General features: G+C 42.2%; 1 protein-coding gene across 1 annotated transcript; it reads right to left on the reverse strand.

Annotated features, from left to right (window-relative positions):
• Nucleotides 1-391: 391 nt before the first annotated feature.
• On the reverse strand, nucleotides 392-23593 carry LOC133027931 (rho-related GTP-binding protein RhoN-like). Its single transcript, XM_061095104.1, has 5 exons — nucleotides 23489-23593; nucleotides 22071-22158; nucleotides 5662-5771; nucleotides 2628-2762; nucleotides 392-652 (listed from the first exon to the last, which is right to left on the reverse strand). Exons 1-5 carry the CDS (start codon nucleotides 23591-23593, stop codon nucleotides 392-394), a joined length of 699 nt encoding a protein of 232 aa, XP_060951087.1.
• Between the last annotated feature and the right edge of the window lie 1684 nt (nucleotides 23594-25277).

Below are 25277 nucleotides of genomic sequence, written 5' to 3' on the forward strand. Positions count from 1 at the left end.
GGAAAACAACATAATAGAGGTCGAGGCCGGCTTTGTTACAGCCGGTTCCTGCAGGGTGACCCGTTAATTCATTTCTTTCCTCTTTAATCTCAACACACACTTTTTTTTCTGTCCTTGTGCTTCATTTGCTCAGCGGCCTCTTTGTCTCCACGTTTAAGTCAAAGCATCGGAGACGTCGCCTGTACCGCCACAGCGCCCCCTCCCCCCAGAGAACACAGCCACAGAGAAAAACAACAAGGAGAGTTTTTGCTAAAGATCGACAACTCCTCAAAGAACCCACAGTGCAAAGTGCAAAGAGCGGACAAGAAATCACCAATAAATTAAGTTCATGTGCGGTATGGTTCGTGTCCATCGGCACACGCGGGTCGGCCTCGCTGGTCCGACCCTGGTCCTACATGAGCACACAGCTTTTGGCCCGGTCCTTTCTGATGGGAGCCGGGTGCTCAGTGATCTCAGTCCGAGGCGGCTGCTGGGAAACCCGCTTGAGGCCGCGACGTGAGGCCGCGCGTTTGAGCTGAGGGAGGGGCCGGTGGATGCGGGACACGGACGCCAGCGTGGTGACGTGGAAAACGTCGCGGACGCTGTTCTCTGAATACTTTGACGTGCACTCTGCGTAGGCCACGGCGCCGATCTGCCTCGCCAAGCTTGTGCCCTGCAAACACAGAGAAAGACAGAATGGTTGAGTTAACGTTTAAACAGAAGACTTAAAGGTTTGTTACCTGATTTCTGGCCAGTAGGAGGCAGTAGAACCAAGATGTTAACACAACCATGACATGCAATGACACTTTAAAGTTGATGTTGCTAAACATGTTCGTAAGAAATCGTGCGGTTAAGGAAGGTTATTAAAATTACTCAACAGGTTTTCATGAAATTTTGTGGAGAGGTTAGGCATGAACCATCTTTCGGTTTCATTTTAGTCAATACTAACTTGTGAAGGAAATAGCTGGCGCTAGCTACTAAGTGCTAAATATGTTCACACACTTGTTGCTAACTTTTTCTCTCTATGTTTTTTTTGTCATGTTCAGTTGGTTAATAGCTTTTTGTCTGAATTCTTCTCCTTGCTGCTGCTGCCGAGAGCGAGACTCGCTCCGTGAAGTTGAGGGTGAACCGCAGAAGATCATTTTCCTCGGTTTCTTAACCACAAGCGACTTTTTTCACATCACAAGTATTCCTTTTATTGATTGTTGCCATAAAATATTGAATAATGCAGCTCAAGCATTCAGCTTGTGTTTGCTTGTACTCCAACAGTGAGTGACTCAGTCAGCGAGCGGAGACCTGATCCTCAGAGATGTGATAAACAAACTGTGTGTCACAGAAAAGAGACTTCATGTGGTAGAATTGATGTTTTCTGTATAATTTAAACCTCACTGAACTTCTGAAATACATGAATCCTGGGAATATCATTGAAGGCAAATGAAGGATTTATACAACCTCCTGTAACAGTGAGCATTTGGCTGGTGCTTTTTTTCATTTATTTTATCAACACACTTTTAAAACATGCCCTAAACGTTTTGTACAAACTGGGAAATATCCAAGTCCGATGTGTGTGACTATAAAACGTGTAAAAGTTCAGCTTATTCCCAGTAGTGATTAGAACCATTCTAAATCTGACCTGGTTTAATTTTTATATGGTCAATTCCTTTTGCTACCTGTTCTCCAACATCTTTTTTTGTACATTGTAAATACAAAAAAAGGAAACCTGGATAATGTTTATTTATGATGGACTGTTTTTTTCAGATTTTATTCACGGCCCAATATCACAAATTACAAATATACCTCAAGGGGCTCAGCATTAACATCACCCTCGGCCCTTAGACCCTTGAATTGGACAAAGAAACGTGTCTTATGGGTTTTGGTTTCATCAGCTGGATCCATTAACCTTTTTGAGGTGAAACATTTGCAGGTATTCAGTATCAGTGTTAAGAGAAATCAGACTGAAGAAGTCTCCATCCACCAGATACCAGGGCAATAAAATTCCTCCTCTATGAAGGAAATATGAAAGGCTGTTCTGCCAGGAAGGCTGCATTATTTTTGCATTAATGGAAACGTTCCCACGTCTTTGTTTTGACGGCCTCGAGGTGATTACAGCAGAAGTCTCACGGTTTGTGTGCAGCTTATGAACTGTGTGGTTCATTATGGTGAACGCTCATTCACAAGTATTTTCTCTCTCTCTCAAGACATCTGAGACAAAGGATTGTTTTAGTCCAACGTGGCTGCAGTTACATTCTAGGGAAAACATCCGTGTTCTGGCTCAACTTTGATCCTTAAACACTTGCGGCTGTGAAAACTCTTGACGGATACATTTTGACTTCATTACCGTTGGGACAATGAAGGTCGTTACCTTTGCTGCGTCTGATGTGTGAGCTCATATTAATTTGTTGACAAAGGGCTGCCATGAAATGGGGAATGCACATTTCCATGAGAATGGGCTATATTCAAATTCATGCGTGCCACTGTTCATCGCTCCAAGACACAAACAAAACAAGTGTATTATCGCACATCCTTCTGTTTGCCTCCCTCTTTGTTCAGTCTCAAGTCTTTTGTAATCTCAGTGTTTCAAAGTTTTGTTTATGTGAGAACGGCATGTTTCACATATTGTTGATGCTGAATAACTCAAATACGCTCACCTGTTCGTGGGTGACGGGAATGAGTCTGTGTTTGGAGAGCTCCCTCATGACATTCATGTCCGTCCTCATGTCCAGCTTGGAGCCGACCAGCACCACTTTGGCGTTGGGGCAGAACTCCTGCGTCTCACCTTGCCACTGTGAATCAAAAGGGGAAAGCATGTCAGTGCACAGGGGCCTTATGTTGACTTGAGGATAAAACACCATGTGGCCAATAGTATGTGGACACCTGAGCATTTGATGTGTTATTGTCATTAATGTTTCTACAACAGAATCCAAATCAGAAAGCTATATTGTCACAAGGTAGTACAACAAATTTGGCCATGTATTGCTGCAGTATCTGTCTACATTCAGTACAGTTCTTTAATAGGATTTCATTGTTTAGATCCTATTTTAAATCACCAATAACTAAATTAAATTCTGAAGCATTTGAGAACTTGAGCTTTATTTTTACGGGGGAAATGTTCTTCCCGTGTCTTAGTATCTAAGTATTTGTTTTGGTATGTGTACCAGTGTGAAAGTATTTGTCATAAGGAATACTAACATAATGGATATTGAAAAATAACACTATGCGGTTCTGAACTCGCAGCACGTTTAATAATAAAATAAAAATTGTTCTGACATGAAGACAAGACCAGAAACCACAACTGAAGCGATACAACAGTCAAGTTCTTTTCTGCAGCTCCCAGCAGCAGCATGACGCTCTCGGTCAGAGACGCACCGAGACAGACAATAGACATTACACACCACAAACATGACTCAAACTATCTCTCTTCCCCTCCGTCGCACTCGTTCTCTCTGAGAGACTCCTTTCATTCTCTCCTCACACCGTGGCACAGGCAGCCACACTGAGCACTGTTGCTCCATTTGTTCTCGCTCACAAAGACGTCTTTTCTCCCCGACGCCTGCGCCAGCCACTGTTGTGCTGCTGTGCAGAAGCGAGCGGTTGCCTCTCGGCGCCTCTCTCCACCGAGCAGCGTGCACCCGGTGAATAAGAGCAATTTCGATGAGTCACAAAGGACCCATGGGACGAGCGGTTTATTGTTTGCGTAATGTTAAGAACTGGTGAGAGTTTTGTCCCAGATAGAGAGCAGAGAGCAAGCTGTCGGGCTTATCAAAGCGTAAATTCAGAGTTTTCAATAAGTGCAGCTGACAATTCAGTTTATAAAGATATCTGCAATCCAGGAAACCGAACAAGACGAGGAAAAACTATATTTTTAAAATACATGATATTACACACTTTCACACACGTTTTTGAATTTTAAGGCTTATTGTGATATTTTCAGGCTTTAGTCAGTTTAGTTTCAGTGATTCAGTCTTTGTTCCAAATTTAATATTGTGTGTGATCAACTATTTAATGGATTTTCATTAAATTGCATCCAATACCAATGTTGTAGTATATGCAAAGTATAAGGACAGATTATCAAGATAGTGATTTCACCGTTGTAGGTGTGTGCACAGAGTGTGTACAACATCACACACACACACATGTGTTTCCTCTCGTGCTTTTACTTTAAACACAAATTTCCTCTGCAGTCTCTCTCTTCATACCTGGAAAATGTGCCATTATGAATACAATCTGCCCAGATGCAAGCGAATCAGGCTTTTAAATGGAACGGAAGATGAACCTCTGTCTGGTTTATTGCATGTTGGTCACGAAACACAGACGTGATTAATTCGGAGACTAATAATTTTGAGCCATGCTCGTGGCCGAGTGACCTTTTCATTCCGCTCATAAACTCTTATGCACATGTACCTTTGTGCCTTAGACCATTTTCTTAGATCATTAAAATATTATTTGTTTTCTGCTGCGTTGTGGAGAATACCTCTGAGATGTATTTCACACATTTATCAACCTTGAAGTTAGAACAGCATCACTTTATTGATCCTCTGAATTTTCATCAAGCTTGTTTACTTGGTCGAACTTTTGATTTGTGCAAAAACCTGCAGCTGTAATTTGTGTCGGGGCCAAATATTCAGATATATTTAAAACATAATTAAAATGTGAAATGACTGAGCACATTTCGTTTTTTAAAAAGAAATACAAAAAATTATTGGCCGGGTTAATTGTGCTCGGAACGAACCTCAGTCATTTAAAAAAATCAAGGCTGTAAACCTGTGATTACGATTATACAGCCTTAGTTACCTTGAAGCTGTTTGTGTTGGATGCAGAAACGAGCGCATCACATCTCATCATCACACAAACATTTGACAGCTCAATTCAATCAGGCAGGCGGATGGAAACAGAGAGGAATCATGCAAAGGCGGAGATATGGCAGCGTTGGCAGAGTGCGAGTCAGAAAAGGCACGAGAAAAAAAAGGGAAGAGGTGAGAAAATGTTGTGCCAGGGTTGGAGCATTAAAAAAGGCGAAGGGTGTCAGACTGGGATAACATCTTCAGTTGTGTAATACTCGATAAGAGGGAGATACAGACAGCCTGACATGGGAGATTTGAATGAGCCTTTGAAGAGAGATTGGACTGAAGCGAACAAAAGAGACAAAAAGGGAAAAGAGGCTGTGATAAGGATTCAAGCGATGCTGGGAAAGAAAAGAGCCTCTAAAAGGGGAAATTGGAAGGTGCAAAAATGATGTTGGGAGGAAGGCTGTCAGAGAAAAGTGCAGCGGTGTTATTTGAAAAACAGAAGATTACAGATGTAAAATAAGCTTAAAAAATAGACATGAAAGGAAACAGAAGCAACACGTGATGGCACATTGTAATTCTGAGGCTTTTAAATTAGATGCTTAGGAACTTACTCATAGACCGGTTCCATTATTTTGCTGCTAAACTGTGAATAAAGTGACCACTCAACGTGTCACTTTGGCATCCGGCGCTTGTATTGTGAAGTCAGTGTTTACCGCTGTTACCAAGGGGTCAGAGGTCAAGTTAGTTCTCATATGGACCCCCTGAAGTAGTGAGAACTTGCCCTCCATGAAAGATAAAGTGTTCGGTCTTGTATTGACGATGTGGTCGATGAGTGATGGTCGCCGACCGCAGGAATGTGCGTGGAGCGAGAAGCCGCCACTTGATGTTCACTGACCTTTTTCAGCACGCTGTCCATGGTCTCCGGACGGCTGATGTCAAAGACGATGAGCACGGCGTCCGCGTCGGGGTAAGCTAACGGTCGCACGTTGTCGTAGTAGGCTGAACCTGCAGGGGCGAAAGGCACACACACACACACACACACGCATGAGCAGTGTTTCCAGGTAGATTATATGTTATTTATAGTCACTTTGCTGACGGGTTAAGTTTTGAATGTCAAAGTGAGTCATTACAGAGCAGCTTCGGCAGTAACAACTGTGATTAAAGGATAATAATGATGATTAGGATGAACTCAGCCACTCTGCCGCTGACAGCCAGTGGGAGTTATTCACTGCTTTCAAGGGGCCTCGTCCACAACCCCAGGGCTGTTTGTCTGGCAGTCTTGAATAAGCCAGCAGACAGACATGTGACAGTGACATAATGAATGGCGCACACAAAGCTTCACCTGGTATTTCAGAATGGCATGTGGTATTGCCCCGGGCCCCCCGGCTGAATTAAGCATTGTGACCTGGGCAAGGGGACACATTCCTTTCTGGGTGGGGGACAGCATTCCCTCTCCATTTCACTCATTGTCTCCGACACTATACGTGCACAGGGCTTTGGCCACTCAACAAAAAGACAAAAGGTTGAAGAGAAAAATTCCCATACTCGTAGAACAGGCCCTGAATCTGCTGCACGGAGCACAAACACGAAAAACACAGTTCACAGTTCCCAAAATAATCCAACTTTTACAATGAGAATTATGAAGCAGACTCTTATTTCTCTTAAAGATATATGTGTATCAAACTGATTATTCATTATTATTCAATTATCACTTAAAATACACATGATGTAAGTCAAAAAAACATAACATGTGTATTTTCTTTTCAAACATGAATAATATATATTTGTAATGACTCAACCTGCACTCAGGGATGTTTACATGGATTTATCTGCTCAAAGGTCTCTGACTAGAGTGGCACTCAGTGGAGTTCATGCCTCTGCCAAGGTCAAAGAATCCTAAGCCTGACTGTCTAGTTCTTATAGTAGAAATATAGAAAAGGAAAAGGAAGTGGTCTGGTCACCCGAATCATCTATTTTCTCATAAAACAAATCGTAAACAGTGGAAAATCAGGATCTGTGTATTATGTTCAAAAATCTTGAAAACTGACAAATCAAAGTTAACAAAATATATGGAATAGGTTTAGTAGCTTGTAGAAATGTTAATGAACAATTGTTACACGTTATATTTCTTTAAAAAAAATGGGAAAATACATTTGTGGTTTTCACAGAGTGGAAGTTTGATCGATATCGTTTTTTTGGTTTTTGCGTAATCCTGCTGACAAATAAACAAACAAGAGTGAAGACACAACCTCCGTGGCGAAGCGAGCGAATGTAAATCCACACTAACTGAAGGACGTGAGGGTTTTTCTTGAAGCTGCCAAATCATTTCAAAATGTCGACTCCACAACATCAACACACCAGCCGGGCAGTTTACATTTACATGATGTGTGCAGAGACACCGGCAAATAACAAAGAGCCACATTTACCCTCATTTGTGTCGCGCTGTCAAAATCTGGGCCCCAGATCAAAACGTGTTTGTGTTTCTGTGGTTAAAAAATGTCAAACCGAAAGGCTACAACCATTTTTCCGCTGTCTCTCTGATTAATTCCTGCTGCTGGGTTTTACACATGCTACCCTGTGTTCACACCACAGACACACACACACATTCACACCACAGACACACACACACACACACATTCACACCACACACACAAACACACACACGCACAGACGCTCACTCGCACTTGTTTCATGTTTCAGTATTTTGTAGGTGCAGATTAAGTTTGAACATTAACAGCATCATGAAAATGATTAATTCCGTAACAGATTTCTTCCACAATCTCAACACATTTATTGTTTTTCTCTCTCATGACCCTTTCTTTTGGAATGTCTGCTGTCGTTTCCTGTTTATTTTCATATTTCCCACCTTATGTGATTTACTTCCTGGCTTTGTTGGGTTTCCCACCTTTGTGATAGTCTGCCCCCCCCCCCCCCCATGTCTTTTCACCTGTGTCTTGTTCTTCCTGCCTACAGCTACATCCATACTAATATGTTTTCTTACAATTTTAGCTCCGTATGAGTAATAACCCTCGTCCGTACGAACACCTGAAACACATATCACGTGGTCATTCACGTACATTTATCATGTGTGTCCTACTGCCTGTATCACTTTCTACTGGAGCTTCACACATCAAATGTTCTTCGCTGCACCAAACCTCCCTTTGTCCTCATCTGTCGTTTGGGTCCTGCTCAGCTTTGAGCCGGTTCCAGACAAATGGGTTAAACACACACACACACACACACACACGCACACACACAAAAAAAGACAGTGTGAAAACAACAAGAGGTTTTTGTCTCCCACCTGAAGCCGCGGTCAAATTCTGGGCAGCGGGATGGGACACTGTAAAACAAGTCATTTGCAGAGCTGCTTTGTCAGCGCTTTAGCAAGTGCACCGGGCCTATGTAGGTTACAGCTATGCAGACTATTGTTGGTCAGCTGCTATCATTAGAACTCGTGCCGACTGTTGCAAAACACTTTGACAAATGATGTATTTGCGACTAAAGATACTTCACGAACAGAGAGAAGCACCACACGACATGAGGTGATTAAGATTTTATCTGCCCTTGAATGCATCAAAAAGTGACTCTGAAAACATCAAATGTAATAAAATAATGATAAATCAAATTAAAGATTAATAATTTTAACTTGAAATAAAATAGATTTTAATAATTTAATTTAATAACACTCGTTTTCTTCATGTCAAGCTTAATTCTTCACCATGAAAACAATAAATTATTAACTCATGGTCTGCTAAATAGATCTATATAGTCTTCCTCAGCAGTTAGGAAATATAAAACAATACAATTTGAATAGAGACAGTTTGAAGTGCGATACTCCGTCATAATCACATAGAAACTCAGCAAACTCCGTCAGCAATAAAAGACGTATTCATATGTATAAAATAAGTATTTTCTAAAAAAGACTTCAGTTAAAAATGAGTCAACTTGGGTCTTTAACTAGTTCACCACGCTCTTTTTGCTTTGTTCTCTAAACAACGCCTCAGATCAGAACAAGTTCCGCCCAAACATCCCAAGGCAAGGAGGAGAAAAAATCAACAGAGCAGAATCCAGGATAAAACAATAATGAAACTCTATTATTCTTTAATGTAATTTTAAAAAGCTACTTCCTGCGACTCCTTCGCTTTTCCAAGCAGAAGTAATGGAAGATGAAATCTAGTCTCCGTTGTAGATGTAACGCGTAACAGATGTAGACGACAACACGGAGACGTAAAATGGCTGGTGAATGTTTTTAGATGTACGAGAGCTGTCCAAGGTGCTGATTCCACTGAGCGTTTGTGCCAAAGCGACGACGTCTCCTGTGAGCCGGTGACCTGTGATCACTAGTGTAGCTAATGCAGCTGTGAGGGACGCTGTCCTCACATCGCTTCGTCCTCCAAGAAAAAGACAGAATAAGAACTTGAGTTTGAGTTTAGGGGATTGCTCCTCAGGTGTATTCAGTTACTTGGTAGTTTTTTTTAAGTAATACTATGCAGTCCTTTATTGTTCTGCCAAGTCCTCCTCTGTGCTGTGTACCAACCCTTTGCCAGAATAAACAAGCATCAAGACCTCTCTGAGGTTTAAGTCCCTCTGCGCTCGAATCTCCTTCCTCCTCCTCCTCCTCTTCAGTGGTTCCAAAAACACACACCTGCCAAATCCGGCTTTGAATCAAACACTCATTAAAAGACGCTGTCAAACAGGTTTCAGTGTGTGTCATCAACCTTCCTGACAACATGCAGGTTGTTGGGTGGATGTCAGGAATGTTTCCTAAAACAGGTATACATATTTAATGTTGGAAAATGGCTCATTTGCTTTCTTCATGTTCATAAGAAGATTGACAGCACTTTCATGTCTTCGATCCGAGCAGCGTATAATCAGTTTTTTCATATTAATAACAGATCATGTCCACTTTTATGTGAAAGAGGTTGTTTATAGTGATGAATCCACAGAGAATAATCACCAGACTCTGCAGTTTCCTTCAGCTCTGTGGTTCTTTATAGCGTCTTTTTGTCTTTGAGTGCTTTGGTTTCCTGGCCTCTCTGTTTTGGTTTAATCTCACCTTTCTCAAGTTGCAGTAGGCAGTTGAATAAAAACTGAAATAAAAAACTCAAGTACCCACAGTAGCTGGTGAATATGGTGGAGTGCAGCTCAAGAGACAGATATGTGTTCTCAGGAGTTTATGACGTTTTGACTCATTTCATACCATCAAATAACTAATTAAGACAAAACCAATGAAAAAAAGAACGATCTTTGACTTGTCTCTTTTCTAAAAAGCATGAATTCACACACACACACACACACACACACACACACACACACACACACACACACACACACACACACACACACACACACACACACACACACACACAGAGACAGAGTGAGCCTCGAGGTTCCGTGATGTCAACTAATCCATGTTCAGCGCTCCAGCAGCAGCTAATGCGTATTGATCTGCGAGCCGTTTTTTGACCCTCTCTGGGACCTGTAGTACACGGAGCCCCTCGTGGGAAGACCCCTGCTGTTGCCGCAGCAGCACAAAGAAACTTCAACCCATCTGTCTCTGTCTAAAAAAAAACTGATCAAGCACAAGCTCATGAACGACCGAGGAGTGCTGCACGTATTTTATCTCCCACGTCGATATTAGTGTCATTTAAAATGCTTAATGCTCGATAGAATTACATATTTGTTTGGCGCTTACACGTTTTTTTGAGACATTTACCGGCGGCTGAACAACGTTTGGCACAGTGCCGCACAGAACTCAGTGAGTCGTGGTGTTGCTGTTACCGACAGAGACGCCGTACTGCGACTCCACATGGGGTTGTCATGCCTTTGATGTTTGACGCGTTCAAAAAAAACTGCAGCTCCCTTTTGCTCCTGCTTGTTTGGTCGCTTACACACGGCTGAGCATGTACTGTTTGTTCCCTCTTGTCGTTTTATGTAATCCACTTGTGTTCTGCTCTTAACCGATTCCAGGCCTGTGTTGTTTTTTCCTTCCTAAAAGTCTTGTGTAATCTCGTCTAAATGGCATCTTTTAATGGAGCCACACCGGGTTTTTCCCAGTAATGTGACACATGAAGCCGAATCGTGGAGATACTTTGAAAATCTAAATATGCAGGGCTCCAACGCTGCTTGTTTGAATAAGAGACACGAGCAATTTCCATTTTTACAGTGCATAAGGAATATAACGACGGGAAACTAATTTAAATTAATCACTTATCAAAATAAAAGCTCATCTGTTTTCTGCCAATCGACAAGTGGAATTGAATTAAGGTTTCAACTTCAACAGAGAGTCGACGTGTGCGGAATAAAAAACTGGAATTTCCTGACAACCTGTCACATCATCATGAGGTGACATGACCAGAAAAACGGCTGTGACAGTTTTCACACGTGTCACACACAACATGTGAGTGTTGCTCCTCACAACGTGAATCTGTCACGGTTTTCAAATTCACATCACGGTTTTAAATAAATCCTTTTATTGAACTGTACATCCAACTTTGACAAATTAAAGGATAAACCAGTCTTTAAGTCTTTAATCCCTCATTTGGTGCTTTGATAACATGGTCCAACACGTCTCACTCTATATTCCCACAAGATGACGTGTGTTAAGACTCCACTCATGTATTCAGGTATTTCTTTAATTCATCTGGATATTCCAGACTGTTCTGCAAGTTCAGCTCAGAGCTTTTTATGAATAAAGTTTCTTAATGAGCTTAATGAGCCCCGCTGGGCAGGTTTCTTAATTATGGAATGAAGGGAGTGATATTATCTATTCTATATTAAATAATGCAACTCTTGTTAGGGATTAAATTTGTTTATGTTCCAGAGATCTTCTTTTTCTCGTTTTTGTCTCAACTGATTATTTAACACTTCTCCACTGTTGTACTATGGGTAATGTATTTAGCTGAGATGTTGCTGAGGAGACAATCAGGCTACACGTTCAGAATGCACAGTGTTTTGGAAGGAACACACACACAGACACACACACCTGGAGTTGTTTGCACAGAACATCATTATTATCCTCTCCTATGGCATTTTTGTCTGCCAACTTCCATCACTGCATGGTAATGTTCATTAATATTAAAATCCTGTTTGTCCCAGTTATGCCCTTCTCACGAAGTAGTGCCTTTTTAAGATTTCCATGCAGGTCTGAATACCTGAAATATGCAGCACAGTTTAATGCTATTGATTAATGTATTTTTCTTCCACCATCTGAGCGTATAAATAATTTGGACCCGCTTGGATGACGCACAGCAGCTACACACCGGTGCTGTGTGAGGGTTGGGGACAATACGACTGTCTGGAAATTAATAAAAGAGAAATTAAGCCAGTACGTGGCTGTTCATTCAGCGAATATCAATTATAATGTCACAGATTTAACTGGAAGGTGTTTTTTATTCGTCACATTTCCTTGGTGATGAAAACAATTTGGCCCTGGAGCGTGAAATAGCGGATCATATGATGGATTTCTTATAAATATTTGTTTGGAGTAATGGGTAAGTGACTCAGAAGTCTCAACGGGCCTTCAGGCTTAAAGTTAAAGGGACACTTTTACACATGAAGATCTGCTTACGAGTCACGCAGAGTGCTGCTCAGCCTGTGGCTCTGGAGGAGCTTTGTCAAGTCGGAGAAAATAAACCCTGAATGTCAATAACAGAAGCCCTGCAGACAAATGTGTGTAAGGTTAAGATCCCCCATCCTCCCCCCCAATGTCCTGGAAGAGCATTGGTAGATCCCTGAAAAACCATTTTAAAATAAGAAACAACAGTTGAACGATCAGTCTTGACCTTGGAAAAAGGTTGTTTGTGAATACTTGCTGTAAAGTTGCCTTCCACTGCATCTCAGTTGTTTTATCTACACACATACAGTTAAAGCTTTATTATTTACAAGCAACATCTATTGCACTTCTGTCCATTCTTTGAGAGGGATCCATCTCATGTTATCCTCTCTAGGGATAAATGGTACGGACGGTATATGTGCAGAACTCAAGGAGATAGGTGCTTCATCTAATTCGAACTTTGGGGAAATAACACACAGGCCGTTCTCCTCTAGGTTTAATAATTAATTTCAGATGTTAAATATCTATTTATATCAATTAATAAATCAAGCACTAGAGTGGACTTGGGGTACGTCTCTTCTTGAATAAGACAATCAGCCCTTGTAGCCATCAACAATATGACACCACACATGTTGAAGTCGTGTGATGTTTTATATGAAGCCTGAGTTCTTCACCGGGAACGACTTGAAAGGTCTTTGCTCAGGTTATGATATTTTCAAAGCTTCAGTCTAATAAGAAAAGCTCAAGTCTGACCAAAGTTTTTTAAGTTTTCCATGTATAGAGGGACTACTAACAGAATATCAGGACGGATTTCAGTGAGAAATTCCGTGTGATGTTCTGGCAGATTTCTAACTCAGTGGGCACAGAGGGAATGGGCTGCCAGCGAGCACAGTTTTGCCTGAAATCAGCAGTAATCCTGGAGGATTCCTTAAAATTAATGACAGAGGGAACCGACTGGCATCTGGGCATCTCCCCCTCACATTAAACCTCCCGGCCCCTGTTGTGATTTTATATGCTGTGAAGTTAGGAGCAGCCTGTGTGCAGCCTGGATCGTGGACTCAGACTCAGAGAAAATGTATGAACCTCCGATCCGTGTTTGTTGTTTATTGGAAGCAAACGCTTTGTCCTGCTGCTCCATCACTTCTCCTGCTAGACGGGGGTACCAAAGGCAAACACACGAAAGAAAAGGAAAGAGACTAAAGAGTACTTTGGAAATAAAATGGAGATTAAAGCAAAGATCAAAACTATGTGTATTTTACATAAAATAAATGTACATTTATGGTTGTGTAGCTTTGTTTAAAACATGACTCACTTCAATTTGACTGCCAATTTTAATAATGGCTGGAGACCCGAAGTCTACATCCTTATTTTTTCACACAATTCTATAGGATCAACTTGTAAATAAAATACAACATCCCTTTTTACGGTGTCACTTCAAATCAGGACATCTGGAACATGTGGTGTAATGGAGGCCAACTTGAGACCGAGGTGTGTTGTAGACGGAATTACATTTGTCATTAATTTGATTTCCATGTTCAGCGTTTGCAGCAGCTGAGCCGGTAACGATCCGGTTCCCGTGGTGTTTAACACACTGTCGGCATCGATATGTATTTCATCCATTTACCGAAACAAGATTAGAGAAAAATACAAGCAGGCAACACCCGTGTTCATACAGTAAAAAAGGACAGAATATCCCTGTACAGTAGAATCAGGGTCACCAGCGCTCTCAGTAATGGCCGAGGTGTTGGGGGGGTTGAATGGAGCGGTCATAGCTATATCTTGCATTATAGATAAGGGATATAGGGGGTCTTAAGTGGATGGAGAGACCCCTTGAGTGCCCTCAGATTGCTTTTGTTTGTCTCTATACAAAGTGCTCTACAACATCTAATTACGCTTTATCCCGTATAGCCTCAACTGAGCCTGATAGATGTACGGTGTTTATTGCCCAGTCTCCAGGCCGGCATCCATTTTACTTTTAGTGAAAGCTATCGTTAATGTTTTCATCAGAGAGATATAGCGAAGGAGCTATCACCTAGCAATAGAGAGGGAGCTCTGGCTATGGCTAGCTCCCTTGCTATTATCAGGTTTAGCTTGACAGTTCCATAGAATTAGCAAGGGGAAGTGTTTTTTTGGTATATTTGAGGTGAGCCTGGTTCTCTTTTTTCTTTAAGCTGAAACTTGGAGCAGGAATAAAAGTCAATGATTTGTGAGTCCAACTGTGTGCGACTGTTTAAATATGTCTCTCTACGTGTATTTTCAGTGGTACGTGTCAGGATTGGTCTTTTAAATGTGAGCGAATTTCTAAATTGTGTGAAAACGAGTAAAACTAGTCTGTATTTAGTTCAAGTAAGAGTCTCGTCTAAAAGTCACATCTGAAGTTGGTGTTACCGTCTTCGTGCTCGTCCAGACTCAGTGTCTCTTTTAGACGGACTGCTCAGTTACACATGCAGCTGAGAGTCTCTCCGTCCCCCGGGATTGAGAGTGGAGACGCATCTAGGCCATTGATTTTCAATGTGTTTTCGGTCTTCTAATGGGCTGCATGGGCAGCAGAGAACCAGAGCACATTGACTGGAGCGCACGCCTTCGCCATGAAAACCCACGGACACTCGTTTCGTCCTCACTCAGCACTTAGAACTGAGCTCTTCACTTTGACACCATATCGTCTCCTCGCTGTCTCTATTTATATATTCTGCCGCTCCTTTAATATCTCAGAGCACTCGCTCATACGCTTACTCATACACACAAACACACACACACCAGTGCACATATTAAGCACAAACAGCCAACAGCAACTTGGGCTGAGGAACCAATTCCATCTAGAAAGCCTTGGACACACTTAAGCTCGCATCTGTCATGGAGCCAGGTGCCACACAGATGCTCAGTCAGGGCACATCTGGGTAGTGCTTTCCAGGAGCCAACATTTAATAGGGGTCATGAAAGCTGCTCATGAATGAATGATGGCTTGTTAAGGCGATCTCTGCCACGGACTCTGTAGACTTAGGATAGATGGAAGGATGGAGGGATGCAACAGGGTGCGCATTGAGAGCGCTCGTGTTTCAATTCATGTCGGGACATGTTCTTAGTGACTCGTCAAGGAAGTATCACAGAAAATCCAGGCTGTATGCCTCAGATCCGGAAACTGCCTGGAAGGAGTTCAAGAGGCCAAACCTCAAAACATTCCTTCGCCGCTCAATGTTTTTAATTGCATCCTTACCTCATACTTTCACATTCCTCAGCTGTGAAACCTGAATGTTTAGTAAACGGGTGTTTTGATGGCGACAGCTTCCCTGAGGACGTGAAGCTGCTTTCGGTCGACCGCCAGCTGCAGAGGTAAATAAACTCAGACTCCCACTGAAATGTAATTTTCTTTGGAGCAACAGTAAAATGCGGTGGTTCCTAATGAGTCTAACAAAAATAAGTTGGCCAAATTCAAACCCTGCTATGTGTGTTTATGCAGTTGTTAATTACTCAGTATAATAAGTAAATATGTGACTAAAATATAAACAAGCTTAAGTATAAAAATGTCAGACCTGCAATAAAAGATGTTGGTGTCATTTGAGGCAGTGGAATGAAGCTGTAAAAACACACCGAGATAAATAACACCGCAAAGATGACTTCTGTCTTTTTAGGTGGTTCTTATTTCACTGATGTTTGTTCTAGGCCTCATGTTGCCTGTAAATTTGGTTTAAATTAACGGGGTGTAATTGAGAATTAAGAATGACTTGCGATTGGTCGAGCACATGTATCAGCAGGTTTTTGAGACCTCGGGTCAACATCATGATTATCAATGCGCAAAGGAGTTGTGTTTTTGATTAAAGTCAATCAAATATCCACTATTCTTTGAGCTCTGTTTTGGTCTCCTCCGACTCCTTAGTGGTAAAATGCTCCTTTACCATCACCTGCTATTCACTAACTGTGTCACTATTAATATGAAAACATTAATTTTAACCACCTACATGTGTGATCTACTTATATGATCCACTTACTTTCCGTCCTATAAAAGCCCTAAATAATTTTCCGCTCTTACTGCTTGTTGCTTTATAATTACCTTGGAGTACAGAAAAAATGTGATCTGGGGGCATATTCATAATTAGCAGCAGACGATTAAGTAATAATGTAAAGGTCAGAACCCCGGAGTCTGTATTTTAATGCAATTTATGACCTTTTGAAGCCTCATGTTGGCAAATTGGTGGATAATTGCTTCACACAGATGCTTGTGAAAAGTGAATTCCTTTGGGCTAAAGTCTCGGGCTCTACACCACACTCGCGGAAGGCAATCGATGCAAGAGGAACTAAAGAAAAGATGAAATCGCACCGGCAGATAACAGCGGCACAACCACAGACACCTGATCCATCCTTCGTAAAGATCATTCGTCGATTCGTTGCAGGATGGTGAGCCAGAAGCAAATCAATCAACGGCAAAAACTCTTCTCTGCACCAAGACTTTTTTTCCTTTTTTGGTGGTGTTGGGGGGGGGGGGGTTGTCACAGCACATTAAGAAAGATTAGAGTGAGCCATGTGTGGTATCTGCCAGGATGCAGTGGGGAAAGGAGTGCAGGGTTTTTCAGAGGAAATGAGAAAAGGATTGAGTGAGAAGTAAGGGAGGCACATAAAAGACAGACAAAGAAAACGCAAGGTAAGCTAATCAAGAGCAGGAGTGCTGAGAGGGCACTGCCCCAATACAGTGGGACTCCTGACCTTGAGAGGAATAAGACCGGTTGGAGGTTGGCAGCCGGGCTGGATATGAGAAAGAACAGATAGAATTAAAGAAAGGAGGAGGAGGAGAAAAGTGCAGAGAAGAGCAAAAGGAAATTGTTTTATAGCGCATGTGGATGGGATCAGGTTTTCTTAAGGCCTCAGTCTCCCCTAACTCATCAATGCACAACAACAATGTTGTGTAATCATAATAAATAAATAACTATTTGGTTTTATAGTGATTTGATGTAACAATTGCCTTGAGGTGGTTATTCCACAAGGTCCGTTGCACATTATACTTAGCAGAGCACATACCGCCGCCGAAGCCAGATAGTTTTCTTATAAATCCACATTTACTTTTACTACATCCGGATTTTTATTTGAATCTGCACCAATTTGTTCACGATCATAAATATCAGTCCTTTTTTTCAGGATCAAGGAATTATTGTCAGAGAAATCAACACAAAACGTTTTCGAAGAAGCGTTCGGTTTCAAATTAATTTTAGTATTATACATGAAAACGTTACATGCAGGTTGGAAGAACAACTGAGCCACTTGACCTTAGCGTTATTAAGGCCCATCAACACCAGACTATGACACACCAGACCACTGCCCCTGATGCAGGTCTTCAGGCCTAGCAACACTTTTACCCCTTGTTTCAACGTAACACCAGCAAAGTCACAATAAAGCCCTTGAACAGCCTTAGATTTTATCCCGAATTTAAAAGTCTTTAAACATAAAAGGGCCTGTGCAGAGGTTATTGGCCGGGAGAAGATCATGTGATATGATCAAAACCTTCCAAGAGCAGTTTCTAACTGGGCCCTGGAGAGACACTGGTGTTTCCATGGCCAAGAGTAAATGTCATTTTGACTCCGATCTTAGTAACGAACCGGCGCCGCCCACAACAGCAGATGAAAGACAGAAAAGGAAAGAGGTGAAGACGGCAGAAAGACTGAGAGAAGAATGAGGGGTAACACAGATGTACACGCAGGAGACGGAGGGGGGGGGATTGAGTTTGACAGGAGGAGAGAGAAAACGAGGACAAGAGTTTAACCTACGAGGCAGGGAGTCCGAGAACGAGCGTGTTTGGATGTAAAGGGAGGAGGCAGGAGGTGGGGGAGGCGGCGGGTGGTGCAGGGAGATGAAGAATGGAGGAGACAGGGAGCAAGTGTTTGGTGGCACAGAGAGCGTCTGATTAATTAAATCCACTGTTTGTTTCTGCACAATGAGCGAGTTGGTCCAAACACTCGCTCCTCTCCGTGGGCCTGTGCACGAGGGTTGCCAGGTCTGCTGCTTTGCCACATGTTGATGTTTCTCTGCCTGATGTTTGGGTGGACCAAGAACAAAAGTTCTAAATAAATCAAATAAAGTTTCAAATAAAAATTATGTATTTATACTGGAACCTGATCGATATGGATTTTTCAGGGGATCGATGCCATTACTGACATTAGGGGGTAAAAGACAACAGACTGACTCTATTGGGGCGTACAGCCATCTCCTAATCCCACCTCTGGTTTTTGGACTGGTTTTGATTGGCCATTGTTCTGGTTTCGTCACACAGACCTGGTACCTGCTCGTCCTCCACCTTCCTGTGTTCCTCCACTAAGTTTCTGAGGCTTCATCCAACCCTGCCTGTCCTTTCAAACACTGTTATGATGGTTGCCGATGAAAACACAACAGATTTCTCCATAACGCTTGTTTGATGTCGGAGTTTCGGTCACCGACTCGCTCCCACTGCTTTTGGTTCATGCTTCATGCTTTTGGCTGACATACAAACAGCACACACGCTGGCACGACATACACATACACACACACACACACACACACACACAATCTGAATGCTTGCAAACATTCGCCCGGCTGTCTCTCACGCATGCCTGCACACGCCTACGGATACACACATGCGCCACACACACGCACACTAACACACATACACCAGAAAGTATCTACATCCCCAAACAAAACTGTGATTGCATAAGAAACAGTAAATGTTGGAAAGGTAATCCCCCATCGAGTCATTAGTCTGAAGAAGCAGGCACCAGAGGGGAGTGTTGTAATACTGATGTAGGAGCCAGAGCACCTGTCTCCTGACACCGACCCAGAATAGCTCGCGGGGACTCTGCGAGGCAACGTGCACGTCCGCGGCTCGCGCACAGCTGGAATAAACCAGTTCAGGTGTGACACGGATCACCTGCCAGAATCTAAACCATTCAAAGTCGCGGATTTTAACATAAATAAATATCATTTGACTAAAGATATAGCTTTATATTTTTTAGTAGATAGGCTTATTTGTTTTTCTTCTTGAAGAGTGACTCCACTTAGGCAACAGCCAGCTAGCTTAGCTTAGCATAAACCTTAACTGCCTTAGTCGAAAGGTAAAAATAAAGTCGAAATTCTACATTCTCTAAAGTTGTGTTCACACCAAATTGCATATTTCCATTTTTTTAATATTCAAATTCTTGTTTTTACACTTTTGTTTGTACATAACAATCAAATGTGATATTACCTGTTAAACAGTGTAGTTTAGTGCTGGAAGGCAGATATGGGTTCCAGCTTTTATGCTAAGCTAAGCTAAGCTCCTCTGGTCTGTAGTTCTTTATTGTTTCCAAAATGGTTGAAATATTGTTTGAAGCTCCTTTCAGTCTCAGTCAAATTAAGATCATGTCTAAATTAGAGCAAATCTAGATATAGATAGCTATAGTGTATAGATATAGATACAGATAGATATAACGTGTATATAGATAGCCTCTAGATGTAGATATAGTCTATATATAGATAGATTGGGATATAGATATATAGATAGCCTCTAGATCAGGGGTGTCCAAACTAAAGCGCCCGCGGGCCAACTGCGGCCGGCCATCCATTTTTAATTGGCCCGCATCAATGTCTAAAAATATATTTTATAAAAAAAAAAAAAAAAACATTTAATTTTTTTTATGAAACTCAAAATTTAGTAGCGCTCAAATAGCACTTACTTAAAGCACTTTGTTTTGCTTTATGGGGCCAGGCTTCTTCGACAGGGGAGAGGCCGGTGCATGCTTCTGTGTTTTCAGAGACACGCAAGAAGGGGCACGCAAGCACGCAAGAGCCCTTGCGTGCTTGCGTGCCCCTTCTTGCGTGCTTGCGTGCATTCACCAATTTTTGTAACTATACGACAAAGCTACGCAAGCCTCACGCAGCCCGCAAGGCTGTGATTGGTCCACTAACTACATCCTTTCCAGAGTCATATTTCCAGTTTCATGCCCCATAATACCGGCAGAAACCAAGGAAGATTTAGAAGAACGGTTATGGACCAAATAGAAGACCACTTGGCAGAAGAGATCTGAAAGTATGACCACTTGTATAACCCGTCACTGACTAAATACAAGGACACGCAGATGACTTGCAATTCCTGGAAGGAGATCTCGGCTAACGTCGGTTTGCAGGTCGACGAGTGTACAAAGCTGTGTAGAAAGATCAGATCGACAAAGACTGCCACACACAAAGAAGGTGTCTCTTAGGTTGTCTTCGACAAAAAACGTTACTCCACCTAGTGGTCTGGCGGTGAATTGCTTTGCTGACTTGCTAGCTGTCCCTCAGAACGCCACGCCCCCCCCCGCCCTGAGCGACGCGACTGTCAACAGTCCACTCCAGGGCAGGGGGGTGTGGCGGCGCGAGTGGCCCAGTCCTTGGTATTTGTTTCTGTATGTGGCCCTCGGGACAAAAAGTTTGGACACCCCTGCTCTAGATGTAGATATAGAAATTCTAGTAAAACAAGTAAAAGGCCATTTATACATTCAGTATTAATGGTTGTTCCTCTGTCTGGTTTGAATCTTGGTAAAATCCGTGGTAAAGCATTTGCTTGTTAAAAAATATAAAACCTCAGCAGATGTGTGTGGACAGAAATAGATCCTTTGTTAAACTGTATTTATGGAGAAAGGTGCGGCTCATTTTCAGAAACATCTTAAATCTGATTCATCCAGGGTCACACCTGGGAGCACTCGGCCCACCGGGCGCCACCTCGTCTTTGTCTTCACAGATTCCATTCATATGATAGAATACACTCCTGAATGGATCAACACGCTCCACACACACAAAAACATGAATTGAATTGTTTCACATGGTGGAGTAAATTACTGGTTTAGCATTCCCATGGTGCAATTGTAATCCATCACACAGCTCAGTGTGAGAAAAGAGTGTGTGCGTGGGTATGTGTGTGTATGTGAGTGTGTGTGTTAGCGTGTGATACACACACAACCAGTAATTTGAAATGGGTGTTGTACAAACACATCGGAGCGGCCTCGCCCACTGCAAACCGACCGGCAGCACCAGCCTCAGCAGCTGCAGCTCTTAATCTCCAGCCCGTCGAGCAGGTCTGTCTGTCTGTCTGCATGGGTGGAGGCTGATGGAACACCGCGCCGTAAAGCTGCTCTCTGGTTGTGTGTGTGTGTGTGCGTTTGTGCGTACATGTGCGTGTGAGAGAGAGAGAGCAAGTTTTAGGGTGTTGTTGTGGGAGTGAAATGCAAAAAGGGCCTGGAGCTTGAGGGAGAAAGTACACGAGACGGAAGGAACCTGACTGTCAGAGCTCCACAAACTCCAAACAGGACGACTTTGAGTGTCTTAAAAAATGACTATTATGACATCAGCCCTCACATGTTAGTCTTAACTTAATCTGAGATCAGAATTTACTGACTCGAAAGATAAAAAATTGACATATTTCCACACAGGAATGAACTTGGTCTGTGATAACACTCCAACATGAAGCCAGTGTGATATATTTTTAAGTGTTGTTTATGCTGTGGCAGCTCGTCAACACAACAGAAGTTGTGTATGGTCTCTGGAACGCTGCATGAACACAGATATAAGACAGGGGAAACATCCGGCGGCTCTCGAAGCTCTCACAGTGTCAGCTCGTGTGTGTTTGTGGCCCACACAGAGTGGATGTTGTCGGGCACTCTGAGGAGTCAGCGTGACGCGGCTCACCTCTCAGCGCCCTGGCATGATAATCCTGCCACGCCAGAGCAGAGGTGAGATGTTAAAAAAAAAATACTCCCCAAAACCCAAGTGCGTCTCACCTGACGTGTCCCACATGTTGAGCTCGATCCTCTGCTTTTCGATCTCGAAGCTGGCCGTGTAGTTCTCAAACACGGTGGGAACGTAATTCTGGAAGAAGAGAGAGAGAGAGAGAGACGTGTGTGAGGCTGAAAGTAGATCAGAGCTCAGGGGTGGGGAGGTCATCCACCTAGTTAATGAGCAATCATTGAGAATCTAAATTGAGGGATTTGAAAATAATATAATGACTTCAAATATCTGTTGTGCAGAGAATGGGGATGATCAGTGTGTGTGTGTGTGTGTGTGTGTGTGTGTGTGTGTGTGTGTGTGTGTGTGTGTGTGTGTGTGTGTGTGTGTGTGTGTGTGTGTGTGTGTGTGTGTGTGTGTGTGTGTGTGTGTGTGTGTGTGTGTGTGTGTGTGTGTGTGTGTGTGTGTGCGTGCATTGAAAGGTAGATGAGGCCAATTCTGAGCTTTGACTCATCTCCAAATTCAGAAATTTAGGTCAACGAGCAATGATTTCATTATCTCCAGAGGTTTTCATGTGAAAAACCAATGTGGTCCATCGCAGTGACTCAGGCAACAAACAGTGGACTGTTTTTTAACGCATTACATGACAATAAATTACATTTCCTACTATTATTGAAAATTTACCTTCAATACTGGCAAAACCACAACACAGATTTAACAGAATAATGTTGATTTCTCACTGGAGGGACAATGTGTATTAGCATTAAAATATTACATTTTGTTTTTTAAACTCAAATTTGTCCTTATAACTTCAACCTGTCTTTTGTGTTGTATTGTTTTCTTTAGACCAAAATCCAAGTCCAGCCATGAATATTCAACAGGAATAAACTCTTTCTTGTCTAAATTCTATTGTTTGAATTGGACATTTTCCGTGTTTCATTAGCTGTTTGAATCCTGAGACAGGGGGGTGAGCGGGTGACTCAGTGTGTTGCTCAAATCGCCGCTGATCCGATCCCTCGGCGTCTCCGCGCCAGACGGCTGATGCGCAAAAAGGCGCACAGATGAGCCCAGATTTGTGCGCAGCTGAATGAATCTGAAGGGGATGAAGATGATAATGGTGATGACGACTTTTTTTTTAATTCAGAATCAAGGTCCGGACAAGAAACATTTAATATAGCTCATGTTTTATACCGTAAAAGACAAGGAGCCAAATGGAATCATGTAAAGATAAAGAGAGATGTGACCTTTCTTTCTTCTGGATGAATCTACATCCTGTCAGTTGTAATAAAGCAGGAACTCACAGGAAATAAACCTAAATAAAAACAACTGTGAGTTCTCAGCCGGTTCCCAACTGGTGAGGATGGAAGTTTTGTGGGGTGTACGTGTCATGACGCGCGGTGGAGACCTTGTGGCTCCCCGCGGTTCCTGGGACTTCACGCACACTTGTCCCTCTCCATCCCACACAGCCTCTTACCTCCGGGTACGAGTCCTTGGCGAAGACATGGAGGAGAGCTGTCTTCCCACACTGCGTGTCCCCGACCACCACGATCTTACAGCGCTGTAATCCTTTGCTCTCCATGGTGCCCCGGGTATCACTCAGCTCCTCTCTCTCCTCTGGTCATTGAGCTCCACTCGGGTCGAAGGTGGAAGAGACAAACTGATGGGGATGTGTTTATTTCTTTTTCTCCTCAAGAGTCGAATAAAAAGTTCAGCTCCAGGGTTCCTCGGTAGTTTCGGCTTCACACGCTGCGCACTGCTGCGCGCTCCCGCTCCACCGGTGACACTGATGACACCTGGCAAGCCGGCGTCAATGCAACCCGGTTTCCTTTTGGATGTTTCAAAATAAAAGCCAAATATACTCAACGTAGCCTCACAATACTTTACTCAAATTTAAATTAATTGATATGGCCAAAAGTTAGATCAAGGTAAAATCAGTTCATGTCTGTAATTATCATAATCAATGTATTGTTAATACGTATAATTTAATATTCTTTTTATTATTAGTATTAGTCGTAGTAGCATTCTTGGTGTTGTTGTTGCTTTCATGCTTTAACTTTGAAGACAAACCCCAGGTACTTCCGGTCCCTCTCTGGCTGACTCAGTGTTTTCGACATTTCTGCGTGAATATGAACATTAATGTCAAAATACACTTTAAATGTAAATATGTATTCACTTAACTTCTCCATCTCTATAACTGATGTTAAATGCTGAATTATAATGATAAAACAGAGAAAAGGTTAAAAAAAAGATGTCAATGATGTAAAACATAGAGAAAACAATTATAACTTAAAATGAGCAAAGATCGATGATGTAACGTTGCATTACAGTGAAAGGAATCAGTTGAAGGAACAGTCTCAACAAAGACACAAAATTATTTAAACAAACATTATACATTAGTTAAGATCATTTTGTGAGCTTCTTTGAATGGTAAACAGTACAATGAATTGTAACTGGAACTAACAGAGGGATGGGAGCTGCTGTGTTTGCCTGCAGCTATTTAAATGTTTAATTTTATTGAATTATTTTCTTTTTTACTTTATGTGTTGTGAAAGAGTCGCAGATTATATAAGAGCATTCTTCAGTCTTCTCCTTTTTAGTCAAGATTTGAGACGTTGTGTTTGCATTTAAATTGTTTGGATTGTCGATGAATGCAATTTATAAAAAGCTGATCAATACAAAGCTGATAATAAAAGATACTGATTGTTGTCATGTTACACTGCTGAGACAAGTGTCTGCATATTTAACCTGAGTCAACCTGGACGTGTTACTCATTTCACCACAACATCACGTCATCACAGTTTATTTGTCATCAGTAAAAAGAAAACATAAATGAGCAGAACCGAACTTCTGACTAGTGCCTTAGCGCCATCTACTGGTCAAAAGGAAGAGGTTGGCACATAAATGTACTTGGCACAGTCAGGGCCCTTCAGTTTTTCATGAATTTCAATGCTAAAGCTGATTTCAAATGTACGGATTCAACTTCGTATTTTGTTTATTTTAAGTTTTTAGTTCAAGAAATTCAAGACACCAACCTTAGAGCAATAAAGATCATGATAGTTTCTTTTTTAAAGATTTTATTTTAAACCAGATCACAGAGGGTTTGATTTGATTAATGTGTGTGTGTGTGTGTGTGTGTGTGTGTGTGTGTGTGTGTGTGTCTGTGTGTGTGTCTGTGTGTGTGTCTGTGTGTGTGTGTGTGTGTGTGTGTGTTTGTGCGGACACACACCTTCCTCTCAACCTGAATGACAGAAGCGTAAAAATCC

This window comes from Limanda limanda, chromosome 21 (genome assembly GCF_963576545.1).
Source record: "Limanda limanda chromosome 21, fLimLim1.1, whole genome shotgun sequence".
Taxonomy (NCBI): Eukaryota; Metazoa; Chordata; class Actinopteri; order Pleuronectiformes; family Pleuronectidae; genus Limanda; species Limanda limanda.

Excerpts from the sequence above, each read along its gene's own strand:
- LOC133027931 (XM_061095104.1), bottom strand. The coding sequence starts at position 23,593 with ATGGAGAGCAAAGGATTACAGCGCTGTAAGATCGTGGTGGTCGGGGAC. Across the intron at positions 5,772-22,070 it reads CAACATGTGGGACACGTCAG|GTTCAGCCTACTACGACAAC; the intron begins GTGAGACGCACT and ends TCGCCCCTGCAG. Across the intron at positions 653-2,627 it reads TTCCCGTCACCCACGAACAG|GGCACAAGCTTGGCGAGGCA; the intron begins GTGAGCGTATTT and ends CTGTGTTTGCAG.